This window comes from Eriocheir sinensis, chromosome 24, assembly GCF_024679095.1.
Source record: "Eriocheir sinensis breed Jianghai 21 chromosome 24, ASM2467909v1, whole genome shotgun sequence".
Taxonomy (NCBI): Eukaryota; Metazoa; Arthropoda; class Malacostraca; order Decapoda; family Varunidae; genus Eriocheir; species Eriocheir sinensis.
This window is the reverse complement of record NC_066532.1, coordinates 11,719,418-11,742,175: the sequence shown is the minus strand read 5'-3', so window position 1 is coordinate 11,742,175 and position 22,758 is coordinate 11,719,418. Positions and strand designations below refer to the sequence as shown.

General features: G+C 42.6%; 1 protein-coding gene across 1 annotated transcript in view; it reads left to right on the top strand.

Annotated features, from left to right (window-relative positions):
* Window positions 1-230: 230 nt before the first annotated feature.
* The window catches only part of LOC127002843 (kinesin-like protein KIF14), a gene marked incomplete at its 3' end in the record, with an annotated part of 140,290 nt that continues 117,762 nt past the window's right edge, over window positions 231-22,758 (top strand). Inside the window, 3 exon segments of the mRNA XM_050869060.1 lie at window positions 231-501; window positions 11,768-11,981; window positions 17,148-17,357. Of these exon segments, the coding sequence (XP_050725017.1) occupies window positions 11,770-11,981; window positions 17,148-17,357 (422 nt within the window).

The following is a 22,758-nucleotide window of genomic DNA, read 5'->3' as shown; positions in this document are numbered from 1 at the left end:
TAGTGACTGCTAAAATGTTCCATTTTCCTAGCCAGTGGTGAGAGAGAACATAAGAATTTCAAGACAGACCAAGAAAAAAAAACTCCTAAAATTGAACACCGTTGCCAGATTATCGTACTCAGAGCATCGTATATACTGGTTTCTGACCAACTATTACCAAGAAGCACAAATAATTAACCATTTTAACAATAAATGTATGCAAAGCCGGTTATTGGGTGGAGGAGACAGTTTTTTGGTCAGAAATCGGCAAACATAAAAGGCTGAGTACGACAATCTGGCACCGTTCGACGACAACTTTGCACCAATGGGCGGCGAGAGTCGGCTCGCTGGGCAGCCAATGGCGGGCCGAGGCGAGGCTCTGTAAACAATGCAGTGCAGTTCAATGTTCCGCGGGAAGGTGACGTGTTGCTTCCTGTACAGAGACGCGCTGTGCCTTCATTCATCGCAGGAGAACATACAGTGAAGGGGGAAGGTGGTCTGCGCGAGCAGCTGCATGTGTCGGTAAGTTTGTTATAAGCACAGGAGTGTCGGCGGGGCTGCTGGGCGCTGAAGGTGACTCGGGGCTGCTGCGGACCGCTCGCTGCTAGGCCAGGGCCCAGGCCTCACAGCTGTGGTGGCCCGCCGCTGCTCCCTAGTCTGGTGTCCCTCTACTTGTGGTCCAGCTGGTCCGGGGGGGAGCTTGGGCCAGCCATGTTGAGGTGTGTGCAGCCCCGTACCAAGGGCTCGTCAGGGCCTTCCACAGTGTCTTCAGGCAGTTCTTTTCCCTGTGTGTGGAATGTTCTAAGTATCCAACCAGCTATCTTTCCTGCATTTATTATTGTTTGTTCTATGTGGTACCATATCTGTAGAGAAGTGGACACCCAAACACCTTTTTAACAGTTGTGGATTGTTCCAGTTTTTGAACCCCCTTGGTGTTGATGTGTAGATTTTTTTATGGTGCCGGGTTATTCGGACCTTGGCTCATTCGGACCTGGCTCATTTGGACCACTTAGTAGCTTATTCAGCCCTTGTTGTTGGCTTATTCGGCCCTCATAGCCAATTAGTGTTAATAATACGTTTTTTTTTTTTTGTGTGTGTGTGTACAAAAGTGAAGATTACCCTTTTTTGCTCTTCTGTTTAGCTTATGGTGCCATCCTTCAACATCATTATTTGTCTTCACACTGCGTCCGAATACAGACCAAATTCTCTGAGAAAAATCTGCTCCCATTTCATCCTGACAAATGTAGTCACCTCAAGATACACAGCAGTCACCAAGCACCAGAGGAGACAGTATACTACATTTGTGAAGAGGGATCAGATAGAACAGAAATTAAGAAGGTTACAAGAGAGAAAGATCTGGGAATTTTGACTGATGGGCTTTTGACATTCGAAGCACACATACCTGAAAAAGTTAATAAGGCCAACCAAATAATGGGTATGAAATATCGTACATTTACTACTCTTGATGTACATACATTTAGATGTCTCTTCAAGACCATGGTAAGACCTCATCTTGAGTATGCTCAGTCAGTATGGTCCCCGTACAAGAAGAAGGACATAAGGATTGTGGAAAATGTCCTGAGAAGAGCATCCAAGTTATTACCAGGATTCAAGAACCTCACATATCCAGAACAACTGAAACAAGTGGAGATACCAACAATGACTTACAGAAGGCTAAGGGGAGACATGATTGAAGTATATGAAATCCTCAAAGGTAAATATGATGAGGATATGAACATCCAACTTGAGAGACATACAGGGCCGACACGTGGACACAAATTGAAGCTATAGAAAATGAGGTCCAGGACGCAAAAGAGGCAGATGTTCTTCAATTCAAGAGTTGTTGATGCCTGGAATAGCCTTCCCAAGGATGTAGTAGAGGCAGTGAGAGTGATATCATTTGAGAAACATTTAGATAAGTTTTGGTCAAACCAATAAATTAAATATAATTTTGAAAAAAAATTGGTAACCACCCTGGCACACCACCTGAATATCAGTTCTGACAGCGACAATGATCTGGACATAGAGGCCTAGCTTTGGCCTGCGTCCAGTAACACCGTAAGGTAAGGTAAGGTATTTTCCAAATTTCACTTTGCAACCAGGTATGACTGATGTAGTCCATAAACTCCCTAACGGGTCCAAATACGGCACCCTTGGAATGCCGGTCAACTCGGTCCATGACCAAGTCGGACCATTGCATACCAACTCGGCCCATTGCGTATTCAACACAACGAAACAGCTGCTAGAAATTACAATATTTAATGAAATTTAATCTATTCTCTTCAAGTGCACAATGCCTATTTACACAGTACAGTAATTAAGCTGCAGTCAGTTGCTTAAACCAAAAGTAATAAAAATAAAATAGAAGAGATTAGTTTATTGTTGAAAATTACAACAAAGGAGGAGGACGGATCATGCCTGTCCAACCCCTAGTCAATACAAGAGATATGTATAACACATACGCCATGCCTTCCCATCTGAGAGGAGACGCACTTGCAAAGTTACTAGTTTGGCCTCGTCACTGAGTAATTTTATGAGCAAGTAAAGGCTGAGTTGTCCTTTGCGCGCCTTCCTATTTAGCCTATTATGCCAAACTTCCAAATTGTTATTTGTACGGATGCTTTTACCAAATACGCACCACGGTCTGGGAGGCCAAATGTCAGAATTGATCCAGGTGTTTTTTATATAGTCTAGAAGACTTATGAGGGCATGAGAGTCGTTTGCTTTCCTGTAAAATCTTGTGAAGAGTTCTTCAATATGCTCTGCAGGGACATAAGGCAATGCCAGGACTTTCCTGAAATATTTATGCATTTCAACATCGTTTGTGTAAGGTACTTGTAGGCCTATTTCTTGAATTTTCTGCCACACTGCCTGCCTCCAGTGAAAGCTGCATCCTCGAATTATAACATCTGGCAGGATTTCGGGAATTGCATTCCAAATGCTTGCCTCAGAATCAATAGTAATTTGCTTCATTTTCAATTCCCCACCTAAAAGATCTTTAGTTTTTGCAAACACCTTTTTGTAATCTCTACGTCTTTTCCCAATCATTAGTGCAAGCAGCAATGGCACTTGTTTTAAGTTCTTGTCACTTTGTACGAATGTATGAATACTACAAAGCTGAGTAATGGGGCGGCGGACTATTTTATAAGTTGCATCTGCATACCAATGGTTTGCCTTGCTTAACAGGGATAGTTGTTCTTCCGTAGCAAATATTAGATGCCATTGGCCACCAACAGAAATGTCATACTGCAGGAAATTTTCAGGAATGTGAGCATGACTTATTTAAAAAGAATCGAGCTGATGGTCCCAGTTGGTATTAAAAAATGGTCCAAGTTGGTAATCGTGAATGGGCCGAGTTGGCAATGGGCCGAGATGGATGAACACCCACCCTTGCTATCAAGCTCATCAAAACTTTTCTGGATGTTTTCTGGAGGCAAAAATGGATGCGCAAAAACTTTTCTTATTAGCTTATAGACACTGTCTCTATTGTTGTAGGAGGTTTGCAGGCCTAGTTCTTGAACCTTCTGTCACAGTGCCGTTCCAAAGTGTAAAGCACAACCATGAATCACTTGGTTTTCAAATACAGACCTTAGAGCCTTCCACAAGCCTGGCTCGAAATCAACAACAAATGACGATATGGCAGGTTCCTCTGGCAATAGTTCAAGAATGGTTCTGAAAACTTTTTTGTAGTCTAGATTTCTTACCAGACATGATGGCAAAGCACAAAGGAAATTGTTTCACATTGTTGTCATATTTCACAAAGCAAGGAATTGAAAGCAGTTGATAGAATGACTCTTGACTACTTTAACCATTTCATGGCTAAACGCTCGCAGCGAGAGTTAGGCTCATTCTGCTCTGAGCCGCTCAGGTGAACGGAGGTGTCTCGCACTTAGTTCCTACCAGTTGTCGCAGTCAGGTCACGATGCCGTATGCCACTCGCCATCCCTGCCACTCCTGCAGAAGGGAGTTCACGAAGGACTTCCTCAACAAGGAGAACGATGAGTATACTGTGTGTTTCTTCTGTGAAACTGAACACAAGGTAAATGTTAAATTAGAAGCGTTAGATGGTAAATTACAGTTTCTGGAGGGGGTGCTAGGTTTAGATGGTGCGAGTGTCGGGGAGGGAGAGTTCAAGGTTGTTGAAAAGGTAGAGAGATTGGAAGATAGAAAAGAAGGTAGATACATTAGATTCCTTCCAGCCTGTTAGAAAAGGGGGAAAGGCTGTAGCAGTAGATGTTAGTTACAGTGGGGTCGTGACGAGAAACAGGTTCCAGGTGTTAGGAGACCAAGTTGAGAATGATCCTAGCATCATTCTTTTCGGGGACAGCTTAGTTAGACAATAGGACCGTGAGTTTTGTAGGAAGGGAGTGAGGCGTCGCCATGTTGTTTTCCCAGGAACCAAAATTGAGGACGTAGCTGAGAAGGTTGATGACTTAGTCGCCACTACCTCAGAGGAGACAATGTTTGTCTACGTGGTAGGAACAAACAGTGTAGCGAAAGGTAGATCAGAGGAAATTGTAGACAAATATAGAAAATTTGTCGGAAAACTAAAAGAAAGCAGGAGATGTTCTGTAGTGTGTGGTTTGATCCCTTGCCATGATGTTAACTCCTTCATTCTCAGTAGAATGCTGGGGATGAACGAACATGTCAGGGATTTGTGTAGTAGTAAGGGAGTCATGTTTGTGGACGTCTGGGATCATTTTATTCATGATAGAAGTCTGTTTGCTAATGATGACCTTCATCTAAATTGTGTGGGCAAGGCGAGGCTAGGCAGAATTTTAGATGAGGAAATATCGAAAGAGCTAAGACAGGTGCAGCAACGAGGTGAGGTGGCTTCCGGCTTAGCCGGGAGGAAACCGCACCCTGATAGTGAGGTCAGGCCGCAGGTGTACAGTACTGCGCAGGATGTAAGGTCACCAGACCCACAGGTGAGGGGTACTGAGGTAGCAGTGAGGTTAACAGCCACGCAGGTGGTTGGTGAGGTAGGGGCAATTGAGGATAGTCAGGTCTGACGCGCTATTCCAGTGACACGACAGTTGATAGATGGTGTACACTCGACGAATAAATTAAACATCTTTTATGTAAATGCCCGCAGCATCATTCAGAAGTGTAGCCACTTTATAATACATGCAATTACTGAAAAACCTGACTTCATTATGATCACAGAAACATGGCTGAATATGCGCGATAAACATCACTTAGGTGAAGTAGCTATAAATGGTTACAATGCGTTTGCTAAGTGTCGTCTACACAAAAAAGGAGGAGCTGTAATAATATATGCGAAAAATAATTTAGAAGTCATTCAGCTAAACATTGCCGAAACAGAGGCTTATGATTCATTGTATGTACAGTCGGCTATAGAGAGTAGTGACACACTGTCCAGTAAGTTTCGTTCAGAAAGCGACATCTGGCGACATCAGCCGCCGGCGACATGAAAATTATTATATCCTATCGAAATCGTACTGTTGTGGTGATTGGTGGTCACAGGTGCACTCTACATAATTTTAAGATAGATATTTATCAAAAGTGTCCGTCGCTAACGCTTAATAAATATTTTTTCTTTAGGCTCTGTTGCTACATTTTGACACGAGCTTTTAGTTTCGTTCAAATTTAGTCAAGAGCAACTCTTAGTTGTTTATCAAACTATGATACATTTAAAAATATACTGCACTTATTAGGGGAGATTGTTATGCCTTTAAACCAAAAAGAAAAAATTCCTGACAGGCGAGATCTTGTTCTTTATACAAAATTTTATACGTAATAATAGGCTATAAACGTTCACATGATGGGCGCCCGTCGACCCGAACCTTGGCTGGAGCGGTATTCTACCAAAGCCCTTATGTCCGCAGGCACTGCAGTTGAGCTGTCACGTCAGTGGCTGTGGAAACGTATAATTTTTAATACCAAAAAAAATAGGAGAGAGAGAGAGAGAGAGAGAGAGGGGGGAGAGGCTGGGTGGGGACGGGACACATGTCCATCAGCGACAAGGGGTCAGCTAGTCAGTGACACACACACACACACACACACACACACACACGTATTTATACTTAGATATTAAGTAATCTTCACGGATAAATAATTTTAGATTTTTGATGATCTGAATTGTCTTTGAGGCTTTATAGTGACGGGAATTAAGGCTGCGAGTTAAAACGACCCTCAAGCCTATTTGCTGTTTGATGGTAAGGAGCATTAGTCACTGCCTGCCTCTGTGAAGGACAGCATTGCACACGGTATTTTCAAAGTTTAATAAGAAAAAGTGTTTCAGACTGTTCGTGATGTTTTACCTCGTCATCATCATCATCATGTAGAAGACATTCATTATTGCATTTCTAAATTGAATTCATGTAATCTGGTTTATTTCTAACTACATTATATTATAATATAATATAATATTATACAATATTATAATTTCACGGTCACACACACACGGTACACACTGAAAAGCGTTACTAACATCGCCAGTGAATGCGTCACCGTGGTATAGTTGCCAGATACCGCCACCAGGCTAAACATTCTGAAAACCGTGACACTACTCTCTATCGTCGACTGTACAAGTAACGATCAATAATAAAAAGTATGTTCTGGGCGTAATTTACTGACCTCCTAAATCAAATGAAGATATTGATGGAAATCTCTACGCAGAGATAAATAGAGTTATCAGAAATAAAAATGCAATGATTTGTGGTGACTTCAATAACCCCTCCCTTAACTGGAATGCACTTTCTGGCGACAGAAGGAGAGAGAGTAATTGACTTTGCACAAAATTCATTTCTTAATCAAACTGTTACCATGCTGACACGCGGAAATAATATTCTTGATTTAATCTTTGCGACCAATAGTCATCTCATAACTGCCTGTGAGGTAGGCGAGCCACTTGCAAGCAGTGACCGCAACATAATAAGATGTGCTTTGAATATTGAAACAAAAGCACGAGCAAACTTGCTCATAATACCTAATAATAGTAAAGCAAATTTTACGGACCTAAAAAGAGAACTGGCTTCAGTATTTGGAATGATGTGCTCAACAACGTCAGCGTTCAAGAAATGTATAATTGTTTTACTGCACAAATCACAGCGAGCGTAAATAAATTCATTCCACTCAAGCCATGAAGGACTGATAGTCAAAAACCGTTGTGGATGAATAATTACCTACAAAAAATCATCGTCGAAAAAAGAAAACTTTATAAGAAATATAAACACACATAATTAACAGGATCATACTAATTACATCAATGTCAAGAGAGAGTGCGAAAGAAAAATCAGAAAACAGAAACGCGAATATGAGATGAAAATATCACTTGATGCCAAGAAAAATCCAAAGTTATTTTTCAGTTACATAAGAAACAAAAAAACTTAAAAATAATATCGGCCTACTACTATTAAGTGGCAATACGACTAGTGATGATAAAGGCATGGCGTCGGTCCTAAATTCAACCTTTAGTAGCGTATTTACAAAAGAGAACATGACATCAGTTCCAGCCCCGAAGAAAATTTTTCAGGGCCCTGAAGAACATAAGCTTGCATTGACCGAAATTGATATCAGCGAAGTGTGTGCGTACCTGCAGAGAATAGATCTAAATAAATCTCCGGGCCCCGATAATTTATCTCCTCGCGTGTTAAGAGAATGTAGTCAACAGCTAGAATTACCCATAACATTAATATTCAACAAGTCATTAGCACAGACCAGTGTGCCTCTCGAGTGGAAAAAGGCCAATATTACCCCGATCTTTAAACAAGGAGACAAAAAAACAAGCCAGTAATTATCGTCCTATCAGCCTTACGTCTGTCCTAATTAAACTATTCCAAAAAATAATCAGGGATAAAATGATCACTTTCCTTGAAATAAATGAATTGATAACTGATAGTCAGCATGGATTTCGTAGTAATCGGTCTTGCCTTACCAACCTATTAACCTTTTTCAACGATGTTTATACATGTTGGGACATCCGAAGCCCATACGACGTAATTTACCTAGATTTTCAGAAAGAGTTTGATAAAGTTCCTCACATTAGGCTTATTTCAAAACTGCGTTCCCATGGTATCAACGACCATCTATGTGCGTGGATTCATGACTGGCTCACCGACAGAGAACAATGTGTAGTTCTTAATGGTGAAGCATCGGATTGGCAACCCGTCACTAGTGGCGCTCCCCAAGGTTCGGTCCTGAGGCCAACACTATTCATAATTTACGTGAACAACTTAGAAACTGATATTCTATCAAAAGTAGCCAAATTCACCGACGACACCAAATTAGGAGGTACGGTAATGAACAGTCAAAGTTGCGAGAACATTCAATCAGACTTAATAAGACTTGCTGACTGGAGCGAAAAATGGCAAATCAGTTTTAACGTAGATAAATGTAAAGTAATGCACATAGGTGAAAAAAATCCCAACTTTAAATATCAGATTCAAGGACATGAGCTCAGCGAAGTAAAACAAGAAAAAGATCTTTGTGTCATTATCAGTAACACTCTTAAAATGAGTGATCAATGTTCTGCAGCGAGTAAAAAAGCCAATATGATGTTGGGATTAATCTCAAGAAACTTTGATTATAAATCACCCGAACTTATGAAGAGATTATATTTAGCATTTGTAAGACCACACCTAGAATACACTGTTCAGTTCTGGTCACCGAACTATATCAAAGATCAAGTTTTGCTAGAAAAGATACAGCGACGAGCAACCAAACAAATTCCAGCGCTCCGAAACTTGCAATATGACGAGCGTTTAAAGCGTTTAGATATGTTTTCCCTAAAAAAGCGAAGGTCAAGAGGGGACTTAATTGAAGTGTTCAAAATCCTTAATGGATTCGACAACATTAACCCAGATAGTCTATTTCAGAGAGACACCAAGACAAGAACACGCAGCAACGGTATGAAGTTAAAGGGAAATCGATGTAACACATTGGTGCGCAGAAGTTTTTTCAATAACAGAGTCGTCGATCACTGGAATAGACTTCCACCGTCGGTAGTTAGCGCACAGAGTATCAATAGCTTTAAGTCTTCTTCGGATAAGTACTTCAGGGATATAAGATTATACTGACCCTTTTTCGCATGTTTTCAGACAGATTGCAGCAAGACCTCAACCTATATTAATATAATTCTCCCCCACAACCTAGATTACAAGTAGCGAAAGTCAACAATAGAGTAAAGCAACCGTTAATGTCCGCATGACAGGTGGAGTGAGGTGTGGGTGCAGTAAGGTGACAGGTTACTGGTGCGTGCCTAGTACCGCCGGTAAAACGAGGATCAAGCCTCCACCTGTGCCCCTGAAACTACACCTCACCCATCGTGGTTATTAGGGGGGATTCTGGGGCTGCCCTGTGTAGGCCACTCGTCCTCTTCCAGTCTCCCTGTATTTCTATGTTCTTATGTTCTTATGTAATGAAGTCATTTTCCCCCACAGCTTAGGTTACCAGTAGTGTAAGTTAAGGGTAGTAATTTCCTCTTATTTCTCTCTTTACTGTAAAATTTCCATGGCCCTTTCTTCCTTAAAGGTACATGGTGTTCTCCTCTAACTATTTCCTGGCGGCACATTGCCGGAGGGAGAGGTGGGTGGGGAGGAGCCCTCATCTTTTCTGTCCTATCCTACCACACGTAGATTACTAGTAGTAGCGGTAGTAAACAGACACCCTCGCCATAGACCGATAGGTCTTCTGGTGTCTGTTCTTCCTATGTATTCCTATGTATTTGCTGGTGGTGCTAAACGCTCACTGCGAGCTCCAGCCGCACTCAAATCTCCCGCGTATGAGAGTGGTCCAACAATATTTCTCACAACACTGGATTGCCAATTGAGTGGGTTCTCCACTAAATTTGGTGGAAGATCATGTCAGCCCAGTGGGTAAATCTATGGACGAGCAACTGGTGGATGTTGTTGTCCACTATAGCGACATTTTTGCATAGCTTCACCTATCACATGACTGATATTTTGACCAAATAGTTGTAAATTTTGCAGTTGGCAATACTGCCCTGCCAGCAACCCATCATCAAGAGATCTACAGTAGTTGCCTTACGGCTGACCGTCGGGCACGTATAAATGTACGTCTTCACAGGCAACACCCCCTGAACGTGCCTGTCCTTTTGCAGGAGAGGCTTACATTACTGAATCGTATAGATCTTGGCCTCCTCTTTTCAATGGTGTTTTTGTTTTTTAGCTGTGATGAATAGTTTTGAGATACAGAGGTTAAAAGAGCGAGCACTAGCGTCACTCGCTGGTGGTGCTAGAAGCTCGTTGCGAGTGTCGGTCGCACTCACAGCAAAAAACACCCCCTGAACGTGCCTGTATATTCGCAGGAGAGGCTTACATAACCGAATCTTATAGATCTTGGCCTCCTCTTTCCAATGGTGTTTTTGTTTTGTAGCGGTGATGAATAGTTTTTGAGATATAGCGGTTAAAAGATCCCCTTCCCCCGCTGGGATGCCCGATTGGATCCCTTGTTTTAAACTATTTAGTATCTACAACTCTACAGCTAAGTTTAATACTAAAATAGTTGAGATGCTTCTTAGAGGGTTTTTTCACACAATCTGAAAAACAGGCCTCTCATTGGCCTCGTGTCAAGAAACCTGGACTTGATGTTGAGGATATTGGAAACTATTGTCAGTCTCCGATTTGTTCTCTTTAAGAGTCTTGGAGCGGGGCATACATGATCAACTGCTACCACTTCTTGAACAGAATAGCATTATTCCTATTGTTCAGTCTCACTATACAGACAGCATCATGTAACTGAAACAACATTAACAATGATACTTAGTGACTTAGTCAAGAACACCTGTATTGGAATGTCTACATACATTATTGGTTTTACATACTTGATTTCTCTGCAGCCTTTGAGGCAGTTGATTATGCTAATGAGTGTTTTTAAAAATTGCTGAGTGCATGACATTGCTCTGTGGTGCAGTGGTTAGTGTGCTCGCCTCACAACTGAGAGGGTCCCGGTTTCAATTCCGGGACAGAGGAAGACATGAGCAGTCTCCTTTAATCTGTGCTCCCTGTTTACCCAGCAGTGAACTGTGAATGGGTATCACGTGATGGTTGAGGGTTGTGTCCCGCTTCCTGGGTGTGTGTGTGGATGTGAGGTATGAGCTGTGCCCAGTGATCCATCACTTGGAAGCTCACAATTGCGAGTATCACGTGGTCAGACGTGGTAAATGCTCCTTTGGTCATATATGTAGATCCCAGCCTGTGATGGTGAATCAGGGTGTCAGGTGCAGCACCCTTGCTGTCTGGTGTCCCTCAGGGATCGGCAACTTATATCTTCTCTGATTCACGCACATAATGTCACTTATTACATCTATGGTGATGCCATCTAGATATATGTGAAAATACAATTGTTGGTGATATAAAAAATAAAAAAAAAGTCTTTGATGTTGAAGATATAGATCTTTCTCAACTGTTAGTGAATTCTTTGGAAGAATTGGTGCTCTGGGAAAACAAGTAATATTATTATTTAATTATTATTATTATTATTATTATTATTATTATTATTATTATTATCATCATCATTATATTGTGTTCTGATTGTATTTAGGCCTTTTTGCTCTCTTTGCAAGTTGCAACCTTAATGCATTTAACTTTTTTTTTCGTTGTTGTGAGCTCATAAAAGCATTTTACTTTTTCTTATAGGAGCTCTTGGTGCATTGAACTTTTTCCTGTTTGGAACTTATTAGATTTTTTTTTCACATTGTTAGTGTTTGAAACATTTCACTTTATCCTCCCCATGACACTGAAACTGATGCAAGTTACATTTTTTCATCATTAATATTTCTTGGATGCTTTTCACTTTTCTGTAGAGATGGAAAAGAACGGTCGAGTGCCAAAAACCCCTACAGCTGCCTCCCCAAGGGTTGCCAGCAGCCGCAGCACTCCACGCCTCATGAGGACACCCTCCACTACTTCTGCCCCCTCCACTGCCTCAAGGCCCAGGGGTCTGCCAGCACGAGTCCCCAGCACTCCCACTACTCCCTTGGTTAGCCACAAGTCCACCTCTGCTGCTGGCACACCAAGGTTAGATGGGATTCAGAATTTGTTTTGTTTTGTTTTATCTCAAGTTTTAGCTATTATACTTAGTCCCAGATCTCTTCTCATAGTCTTTTTTCATAAGGTTCATTGAATTGAATTACTCTAAAGTTATGTGTGGTAGATATGTGCCAGCATTTCTCAGATCAAGGAAGGGGACATTTCTGTCTTGCACAGTTTCATATTACCTACATTAAAAGGTTTGGTGCTGGAAAGCACATTGTGCTGTTAGGAAATACTCCTGAGTAAATTAACCCTTAGAGCACCAATCTAAATTATGAGTTTGTGTTCACCCAGGACCAGCCACTTTCGGCATATTTGGTTTAATGCAATTTCATATTCTATGTACCTGATAATATTAGAAAAATATAATATAACTGATCCCTGCATCCAAAATATGGGTCATCTGATGGAAGGACGATCAGCCATCACCTCTTTGCGAGTTGAACCACACGTGTTTTTGAATTGCCCACGCTGTGGAGCACTGCTCTCTTCTTGCCATTGGGTATGTTTGGTTTGTATGAACCACTCACCAAATAAGTTCTAACACACTAGAAAATGGCAAAGCCATTTTAGTTTGTGAGAAAACATCTGCCATGGTTCATGATGAGTCTGGTGTATGCGTGTGTGTGTCTTTGTTGTTATTCGATCCATGTGCTTATGTGGTTGAGTCTAGATGGGTGGGTTGGCCGCACACGCGTAGTGGTGACAATGAGAACTGGCACGGAGGAACCACAGACTCGCCACACCCACAACTGTTTCTTCCTTCCATTTAACTGCAGCAACAAGTCCATAACTTGGGTAATGGCAGCACAAGCCGAGACAGCCCTTACTTTAGCAGATGACGCCATGTTGATACAGGGCAAGTGCTTCGTTTATGTTGTGGATGTGGATACGGGCAACCGACCTTGGCTGTGTGTGATGCACGCCAGGAAAAGTTGGAGTTGCCGGTTGCCCAAGCTGGCGCCAACGCGGTGGAAAGAATAGGGCCCAGTGTGACATCAGCTTACGGACAACTGACAACTCGCTCCCGGATAGGCGTACGGGCGTTGCCAGTAGCCACAATGGTTAGAGGAAAACGGCCAGTGTAACACTGCCTTAACCCTTTCATTGCTAAACGCTTGCAGCAGGCCGTAGGCGTATTTGCTGGTGGCGCTAAACGCCCGCTGTGACCTCCACCCGCACTCAAATCTCCCGCGTATGAGAGTGTTCCAGCACTAATTCTCACAACACGGGATTGCCAATTGAGTGGATTCTTCACTTAATATGGTGGAAAATCATATCAGCCCAGCGCGGCAAATCTACGGATGAGTAACTGGTGGATGTTCTTGCCCAATCTAGCGGCATTTTTGCATAGCTTCACCTATCACCGACTGATTCTTTGACCAAATAGTTGTAAGTATTGTGGTTGGCAATGCTCCCTTGCCAGAATCTGAAGAAAAGATGTCCGCAGTTCCCTCAATATGGCTGATCATCATGCATGCACTGACGTAAATGTTAACATTCAACACTCCCTGAACGTGCATGTATGTTCGCAAGAGAGGCATACATAACCGACTCCTATAGATCTGGACCTCTTTCCAATGGTGTTTTTGTTTTTTAGCAGAGGTTAAAAGAGACCCCCAATTGGGCTGCCCGACTGCGCCTGAGGGGATAGTCGCGTCCACACTGCGCGCAAGGAAAGGGTTAATGAGCCACACACACAGTGAGGCATGAGGCCGCGCCGGAGGGATTTTCAAACACAGACCGACGGCCATCCGGCTGCCTCATAAGGCCAGGCCGGACAAAATACACACACACACACACAGACTGAAGGCCTTTAGCCCCGCCCACCTTGAGACGGCCGGACAAGCCAGGCTGGGTCGGGTGTGCCTGCCATAAGGCAGTGAGGCCGCTGACAGGGTAAGCGCCGGCGATGACGACGTCGGACTCCCAGCGAACCACAATCGTGTTTTCAGAGCTCAGCCAATTGTAAGGCTTCATCTGTGGCTTTAAAACGTTCTCTCTTCCTGTTTTCTTCCTTTCTCCAAGGTATGTACAGTAATACCTCGTTTATCGCGGGGGTTAGGTTCTAGAACCCCCCGCAATAGGCGAAAATCTGCGAAGTAGCAACCTTATATTTATTTTATTATTTATATAATTTTTATATTATATTTTATATATATTATTTATATAAGCACGCATATCTCTGTGAATCTCGCCTCAGCCCGTGTGAACAAGGTCTCTCAACCACTAGTTTCTCGAGAGATTCAAAGTCGGCTACAATTCACGGGAAACTCATCGAAATTGTAGTCAGAAACTCAGTTACCAACATGTCGGTTACTCGTGTGGTCGGTAAATTGTGGTCACAAGAAGAAGAAGAGCATATCAGCTGTTCGGTTCAGTAGCTCTCCACGTGTTTATTCCAGCATCGCAAAGAGTTCCACGAAATTAGATAAGCTTGGAGTAATCATTTTGAGCAAGTTTAGGACTTGAGTCTTGTTCAAGTGTAGTCATTGCCTCGTCCTGTCTGGGTCCTCACTGCCAAGTTCTCAAGCATTTAACGGTAGCAAGCTGTAACACACTCTCCCTTTGTCTCTGAGCTAACCACTCACGAACCAACAAATGCTACGGTCGCTGAGCCAGTCAGCGCCCAGGATACAGAACACAGTGCTCTGGTTGGTCGCCTCCCATCCATCAGCCAATAGTGTGCCGTGTACGATCACACGTGGGCAAACTAGCTCAAGCAGAAGCGGCCGTAGCTGCATTTTACATACGTGCGAGTCTTTGTCTACTCGTCTTCAGTGCGCTACGTATTTTATTTCAATTTAATATTATTTGAATATGCTCTTATTAATACTTTCTTAATTTTTTATATTGTTTACAATTTTTTTAGGCTAGAAAATGCTTCTTTTACTGCAAAATAAGTAAAATAATAAATATATTAAAATACCTCTATACCTCAAAATTCCGCGATATAGCAAAAAAATCCGCAATACGAAACTAAATATTTACAATTTTAAAATCTGCGATACAACGAGACCGTGATAAGTGAACCGCGATACAACAAGACTGTGATAAGTGAACCGCGACACAACAAGACTGTGATAAGTGAACTGCGATACAACAAGACCGTGATAAGTGAACCGCGACACAACAAGACTGTGATAAGTGAACTGCGATACAACAAGACTGTGATAAGTGAACCGCGATACAACAAGACTGTGATAAGTGAACTGCGATACAACAAGACTGTGATAAGTGAACCGCGATACAACAAGACCGTGATAAGTGAACCGCGACACAACAAGACTGTGATAAGTGAACTGCGATACAACAAGACCGTGATAAGTGAACCGCGATACAACAAGACCGTGATAAGTGAACCGCGACACAACAAGACTGTGATAAGTGAACCGCGATACAACAAGACCGTGATAAGTGAACCGCGACACAACAAGACTGTGATAAGTGAACTGCGATACAACAAGACCGTGATAAGTGAACCGCGACACAACAAGACTGTGATAAGTGAACTGCGATACAACAAGACTGTGATAAGTGAACCGCGATACAACAAGACTGTGATAAGTGAACTGCGATACAACAAGACTGTGATAAGTGAACCGCGATACAACAAGACTGTGATAAGTGAACTGCGATACAACAAGACTGTGATAAGTGAACCGCGATACAACAAGACTGTGATAAGTGAACTGCGATACAACAAGACCGTGATAAGTGAACTGCGATACAACAAGACTGTGATAAGTGAACTGCGATACAACAAGACTGTGATAAGTGAACTGCGATACAACAAGACTGTGATAAGTGAACCGCGATACAACAAGACTGTGATAAGTGAACCGCGATACAACAAGACTGTGATAAGTGAACCGCGATACAACAAGACTGTGATAAGTGAACTGCGATACAACAAGACTGTGATAAGTGAACCGCGATACAACAAGACTGTGATAAGTGAACCGCGATACAACAAGACTGTGATAAGTGAACCGCGATATGGTGAGGGACTGCTGTATTTTGAGATAACAAGGGAGTAGAGGAGGAAAAAAAGTGAGCTCCAGGGGGCAGCATGAACCAGTTATAATGGCGCCACTATAAACAGTTGCCTGCGCCATGACGGGCTCGGGGCCGACCATCAGACCGAGATGGATAGTCTACTGGCACCATAGTCCACATTTTAAAAAAAAAAAAAAAAAAAAAAACACGGTTCGGTACAGATAAGTGCTTTTTCAGTGTTTTCAATACCTCGAGTTTCGCGATCCTCGAGTTTAGCGCTATACCTTCGGAACGAAGCGGCTGAAACTTCGAGAGGTACTATGGCCATGGACACAATTTGGTAACCTTTTTCATGCCACGCTATCCCTCTACTCTTTCTTACTCGCATCACACAACTAATGACTGATGTAACTTCTGTTAGTTGCTGTGATGGTGGTGGCGACGGCAGTGAAGATTAGGAAGCCCCTTCATCACCTCCATGAGGCCTCTTTTTTATTTCTCTTGCTGGTGGAAATAAAAAGGTAGCAGGAGCATGCTTATGAAGATCCTCCTCCTCCTCCTTGCTAGTGGGCTTGACATGGGAACCACGTAATGAGCCAGCGTGGGCATCAAACCGTATGGTGCCTTGTCACACCTGATGGAAGAATTGGTTCCTCATATTCTTCACAATCTTCCTCCCCTGGCTCATATTTCTCACAAGATGAACCATCTAAGTCATCGGAGAGATTATCTTCATCCATTAGTATATCCACTTCCTCTGCAGTGGATATAATGTGGCGTAAAGAGCATCATAACTCACCAATGTCAGACATCAGGCTAAGTTTGGCACTCTTTGTTCCACACCACTTAAGTCATGTGAGAGTCAAAGGCAAATTGCCAATTAGTGCATAGTGTGCCAAATTGATTAAATTCATTCATTCTGCAAAATCAGTTCAATTTGAAAAATATCTTGCGAGGTATGAGGAAAAGAATGCCAACGTCTGAGAGACGTTCATGATCCCTCATGCAAAAGAGAAGTGGCTGTATGGGTTAAAAGAGGAGTGCCTTTAGGAGAGTAAGGCAGAAACATTAAAGTATGTATGAAGCTTTCCACAATGACTAGAGAGAGTATGTTGCATATATATCTTATTTTGATGTATTTTCATTTTTCAGTATCATCAATGGATCAGGAACTAAAAGGGTTCAAAAGGAAAATGACTACCATAAGACAGAATCCAGCCAGGTCAAGCTAGGGGCACAGAGGTCCAGGAGCACAAGAGACCTAGCCGAGAGGAAGGAAGACGACACAAAGGAGAGAGACAGCACAGGCAGAATCTTGACTTCAAATTATCTCAATGTTCCCACTCCAAGGAGGATGTCAGGGTGAGCCATGACTGCAGTTTTTTAACTTAATATCAGGTTGTAGGTTTTCCATGTGCTGTTTTCACCTATCAAGGTTTAGATATGTAAACCTCTAAAAATCACATTATTTTTTTATTGAAGGAATAATTTTGTTTAACTTGTATGTACTGGGAGTCCTGTTATTTGCTGTATCAGTAACATGACTTGGCAAGTCAAAATACAGTAAAAGTCCAATGATTCAAACATGGATAATCTGAAATTCCTGATAGTCTGAATTCCTAAAGCGTCTGACAAACATAAATGAAAAATAAGAAAATAAATGGACGAGGTGCCAAATGCGCCAAGCAACGGGGTTAACCCTTTTGTTGCTAAATGCTTGCAGCGAGCACTAGCGTAACTTGCCGGTGGTGCTAAATGCTTGCAGCGAGCACTAGCGTAACTTGCCGGTGGTGCTAAATGCTTGCTGCGAGCTCCAGTCGCACTCAAATTTCCCGCATATGAGAGTGTTCCAACACTATTTCTCACCCCACAACATTGCCAATTCAGTGGGTTTTCCACAAGATTTGGTGGAAAATCATATCAGCCTAGAGTGGAAAAGCACGGAAAATCTACGGACGAGCAACTGGTGGATGTTGTTGACCAATATAGTGACATTTTTGCATAGCTTCACCTATCACATGACTGATATTTTGACCAAATAGTCGTAAATTTTGCAGTTGGCATTACTGCCCTACCAGCACCCCATCATCAAGAGATCTACTCAGTAGTTTGCCTTACAGCTGACTGTCTCGCACGCATAAATGTACGTTTTCACAGGCAACACCCCCTGAACGTGCCTGTACGTTCGCAGGAGAGGCTTACATTACCTAATCTTATAGATCTTGGCCTCCTCTTTCCAATGGTGTTTTTGTTTTGTAACTGTGATGAATAGTTTTTGAGATGCAGCGGTTAAAAGAAATCCCCTTCCCTTGCTGGGGTGCCCGAGCGCGCCTGAGGGGATAGTCTCGTTGCGAGCACTTAGCAAGGAAAGGGTTAAGAAACAGAAAACTCAATAGATATATATTTAATCTAGGTGTTGACAGTCAAATATTCGCCTGATTTTTGGACTGTATGCGGCAGTGCCTTATATTCCTGGAAATTTTGCTCCCAAGGCTTCTTTTGCTGCTAATCCTGAGCTCATGCTCAGGGACGACAAGTAAAAGTGATAAAGAAAGTGACATGTACAGTAGGTTTAAGGAATTTTGCGTGGCACAGTAAGGGAGTCCTTGATTTGCATGATAGATGCGTTCCAGAAGGGACCGTGCAAAGTAAATTTCATGCAATGTAAGGATGATCACCCCCAGTACTGGAGTAAACTGTACATACACTGTGTTAAAGGATGGGAGTTGTTGGAAATAAAACAAACAATTACTCGTATTGAATAAACATTATTTTATTAATGCTCATGTTCTGTAGTTTTTAATGTTTTTATTAATACAATAAGTACTTGATTTTCTTGAAATCATGTTATTTTAAGGAATCTGTGTAATATGAGGAAAAAACCCAATTTTTTAACACCGTGCTATTTTGAATTTGTGCAATCTAAAGTCGTGCAAATCAAGGACTCCCTGTAATTAAGTAAAAATATTATACAGTGGTGCACCAAGTTTTGTGGTGTCAAGATTCGTGGTTACCAGGTTTCATGGTACCTCCCAAATATTCCCTGTCTTAAGTTTAGAGCTCGTAAGCATAAAGTTTAGTGGTCGTGTGGTTTGATTTTTTTCTACCACAATGCCAGTACTGAATGTTTGTTGATTCAATGCCGAATGTGTGAGTGTTGTCGTTTTGTACTTTTCTTGCTGTTTCTGCTTGATTTTGCCAGTGGGGGCAGTGATTGGCCAAGTAGGCCAGCTGGTAGTGGGAACAGTGATGAAAGGTGTAAACCAGAGAACTTGGGTTTTCTGGGGAAACAAAGCTATAGTTGCTACTGAAAGGGGCTTAAGAAGTGCAACTGTGATGATGAGGTGAAATAGACCCAGGTGCTCATAATGCTGACATCCAGCGGCTGTACGATGCACAGATCTACCTGCCACCAGCTTCATCACTGCACCACAGGCTTTTGTTACCCTTGAAATGTCAGGTGTATTTTGTGAAAACAGGAAGTTGATACCATTATTTCTTTGTTTACAAACAATTTGGTCACGTGTTTTAAAAGCATGATTTTGGAACAATTTTTTCCACTTGTTTTGGTATTTTTAGCATTTTCTTGGCTTTTTCTGCCCTGCTGAAAGCTTGAAATCAATGGGTTGCCATTCAAAGAAGATGCTTGTGCTGCGAGAAGTGACAAAGAAGACGAGGGAGAAGAGAAGAGCATTGAACACGAGTCAAATGAGGTGCACTGTAAATAAACACAAGTTAAAGGTGCGTCATGCGCATTCCACAGTGCCCCTCCATGTGTTATTGTGTTTATTCTGCATTTTCAGCGCTTACTTCTGTTAACTTCTCTTTTGTTTTGACTGACTGTCTAACTGGTGTGTCGACGTGGAGTGGTGGTGGTGGTGAGTCGACGTGGGTGGCATCGTTTATAAATTAACCAAAGTATGAGGTGTGCTATGTGCGGTCCACAGTGTCCTTCCACATATTGTTGTGTTTATTCTACATTTTCATCGCTTGTTTCTGTTTTGTCTCTTTTTCTTTTGTTTGACTGAGTGGAACTTTGGTTTGTGTGCTGAATTTGATAGTTCCTTCATTCTTTGCCTCCACATTGCGTACTGTGGGCTCAACTTGTGCACTTTGATTTTGTGGGTTATATTTTTAGGGTCCTTGCCCAGTAGGTGTTTTGTGTGATGTGAAGATGAGTAGTAGGCGAATACATTTATATATATTTATGTAACTGGGGAGCAACCTTTTTTTTAATACGTGTTTTGTTAAAAACTATGCCGTAGTGACATTTTACCTGATCTTTGACATGACCCTGTATTGACATGGCGTCGTCTGCTAAAATAAGGGCTGTTGCAGCTTGTGCTGCCATTACTCAAGTTATGGACTTGTTGCTGCAGTTAAATGGAAGGAAGAAGCTGTTGTGGGTGTGGCGTGTCTGTGGTTCCTCCGTGCCAGTTCTCATTGTCACCACTGAGCGTGCGCGGCCAACCCACTCATCTAGACCCCGACCACATAAGCACATGGATCGAGTAACAACACAAAGACTCTAGGAAATGGCAAAGCCATTTCCTAGAGTGTGTTAGAACTTATTTGGTGTGTGGTTTATACAAACCAAACATACCCAGTGGCAAGAAGAGGGCAGTGTTAAAGACGACTGCTCTCTTCTTGCCAAGAGCTAGGTTTGGTTCATGTGAGCCACTCACTAAGTACAGTACTGTCTCCAAGTTTGTGATAAATAGGTCGACGTTGCGGGTCGCAAACGTTGAAATCGCAAACTATGACCCATTATTCTTATGGGGAAAATTGAAAACCGTTGACATCTCATCTGAAATGCTGGGCCGAAAGCTGGCAAGAGAGAGCTGGAGCCCCCGCGCCCACGCAGCCTAGCGCGTTCCACGGAAGAGCCAGAGACACACCGGTCCGAGCTCTCCGCACAAGTGGCGAGAGGGCTTGACCGCCGCCGTGAAATACGAGCCGCAGCACACTGGGCCGTTGGCCCCACACCGCATGAGCGTGTCCTGCCTGCGACCGGCACTGTGTGAACCCTGCAGTGGATCCCTGCCGCTGCCCCGCCGCGCCGGCTTCAGCGCGTATGGCGGAGGGGGCCCGGGAGCGAAAGGAGAGCGCCACGCCGGGGCTTTGAGAGCCCAAACGACGTGGGAGTAGAAGTGTGGGTGGGACCAAGGATGAGAGACATATAAAGGATAGCTCGCTAAGCATTTGTTTTTCCCACAATGCACTGCGCTCGTGATGTAACTGGAGACCCACGTGTGTGGCCACGGTGCCACTGGATTGAAGTTTCAGAGAACATCGCACTTCATAATATGATGTGTAAATCCTTGAATAAAATCAAGATTCAAATAAGACTTACTGGCGAGGGTCTCCAGCGTGCATCATCGCCATGACGTCATAGAACGTGAGACGTCATGGCTGAGTTGATGACGTTTCACTGAACTGGCCACGGCCACACGTGTGGGTCTCCAGTGACGTCATGGCTGAGTTGATGACGTTTCACTGAACTGGCCACGGCCACACGTGTGGGTCTCCAGTGACGTCATGGCTGAGTTGATGACGTTTCACTGAACTGGCCACGGCCACACGTGTGGGTCTCCAGTGACGTCATGGCTGAGTTGATGACGTTTCACTGAACTATTGGCCACGGCCACACGTGTGGGTCTCCAGTGACGTCATGGCTGAGTTGATGACATTTCACTGAACTATCCTTAGTTGGGTTGGACAGCGGGGGTGAGGTGAACAATGGCAGTGGGCGGCAGAATAGTGTTGTGGTGGAGACGCCGCAGTGCACCCTGACGTCACGATCCCCTCTGCCCAATTAACCCCTTAACCCCGGGCATATTTCAGCAGTCTTTGTGCTGCAACCTGGAATATTTGGGCAAAAGTTGCCCTTGGGAAAATATTCGCCAAAAAAAAAAAACTACTTAACCTAAATCACTAAGCCAAACAGCATATGAAAGTATACATTCCTTGGACTTTAAGATGGCGGTCTTGTATATATGTATGTATGTATATATATGTATGTATACATACATATATACATACATATTTGGTATCAAAAGAAAGCAAATTAAATGTATTATTCATAAATGGGAAGAAATAGGGTTGAATACTAAATAAAATAAAAAATAACATGTATAATAAGGTGCTTAATATAGGTTGATTTATGTAGTGAAATGATTATGTAAAAATAGTAACTTTTTATATAGATATCTGAAAATGATTTTATTACAAGATAGTCAACATATTGAAGTGTTCATATATGAATTTTTATGCAGATTTATGAATTTTTGTGGCGTCAGGAAGGTTTTTCATCGCGGCGCGTGACATGAGTCAGATTCGGCGAATTTTCATCGCAACTTCTGGTCAAGCTCGGTCAAAAACTACTGAAACTAGGAAAGCGTGATTGTTGGCAAATGAAAGCTCTGATAATACAGATTAGTAATCAGAAAAAAAAATTGGAAAGCACTAAATAAATAAAACAGTTACAGGCAAAAAACTAGGATGTGTCCAAATCGCGGCAAAAGGGCCGAAAACATGCTATTTTGTGATGGCTTGACGACAAAGTTGGAATCGAGCTATCAAAAAATCCTTTGAGCTGGTCAAACTACATTGCCAAGAGGGGCTACATGCCAAATTACAGCCTTCTAGATGCAATAGCAATGCCACACTAGACAAAAATGGTAAAGTGTCTGGAGTTCGTCAAAATCACTCAAAAGGGTTTGCGTTTCGAGCTCTAGCGACGAAACTACTGGGAGTAGAGAAA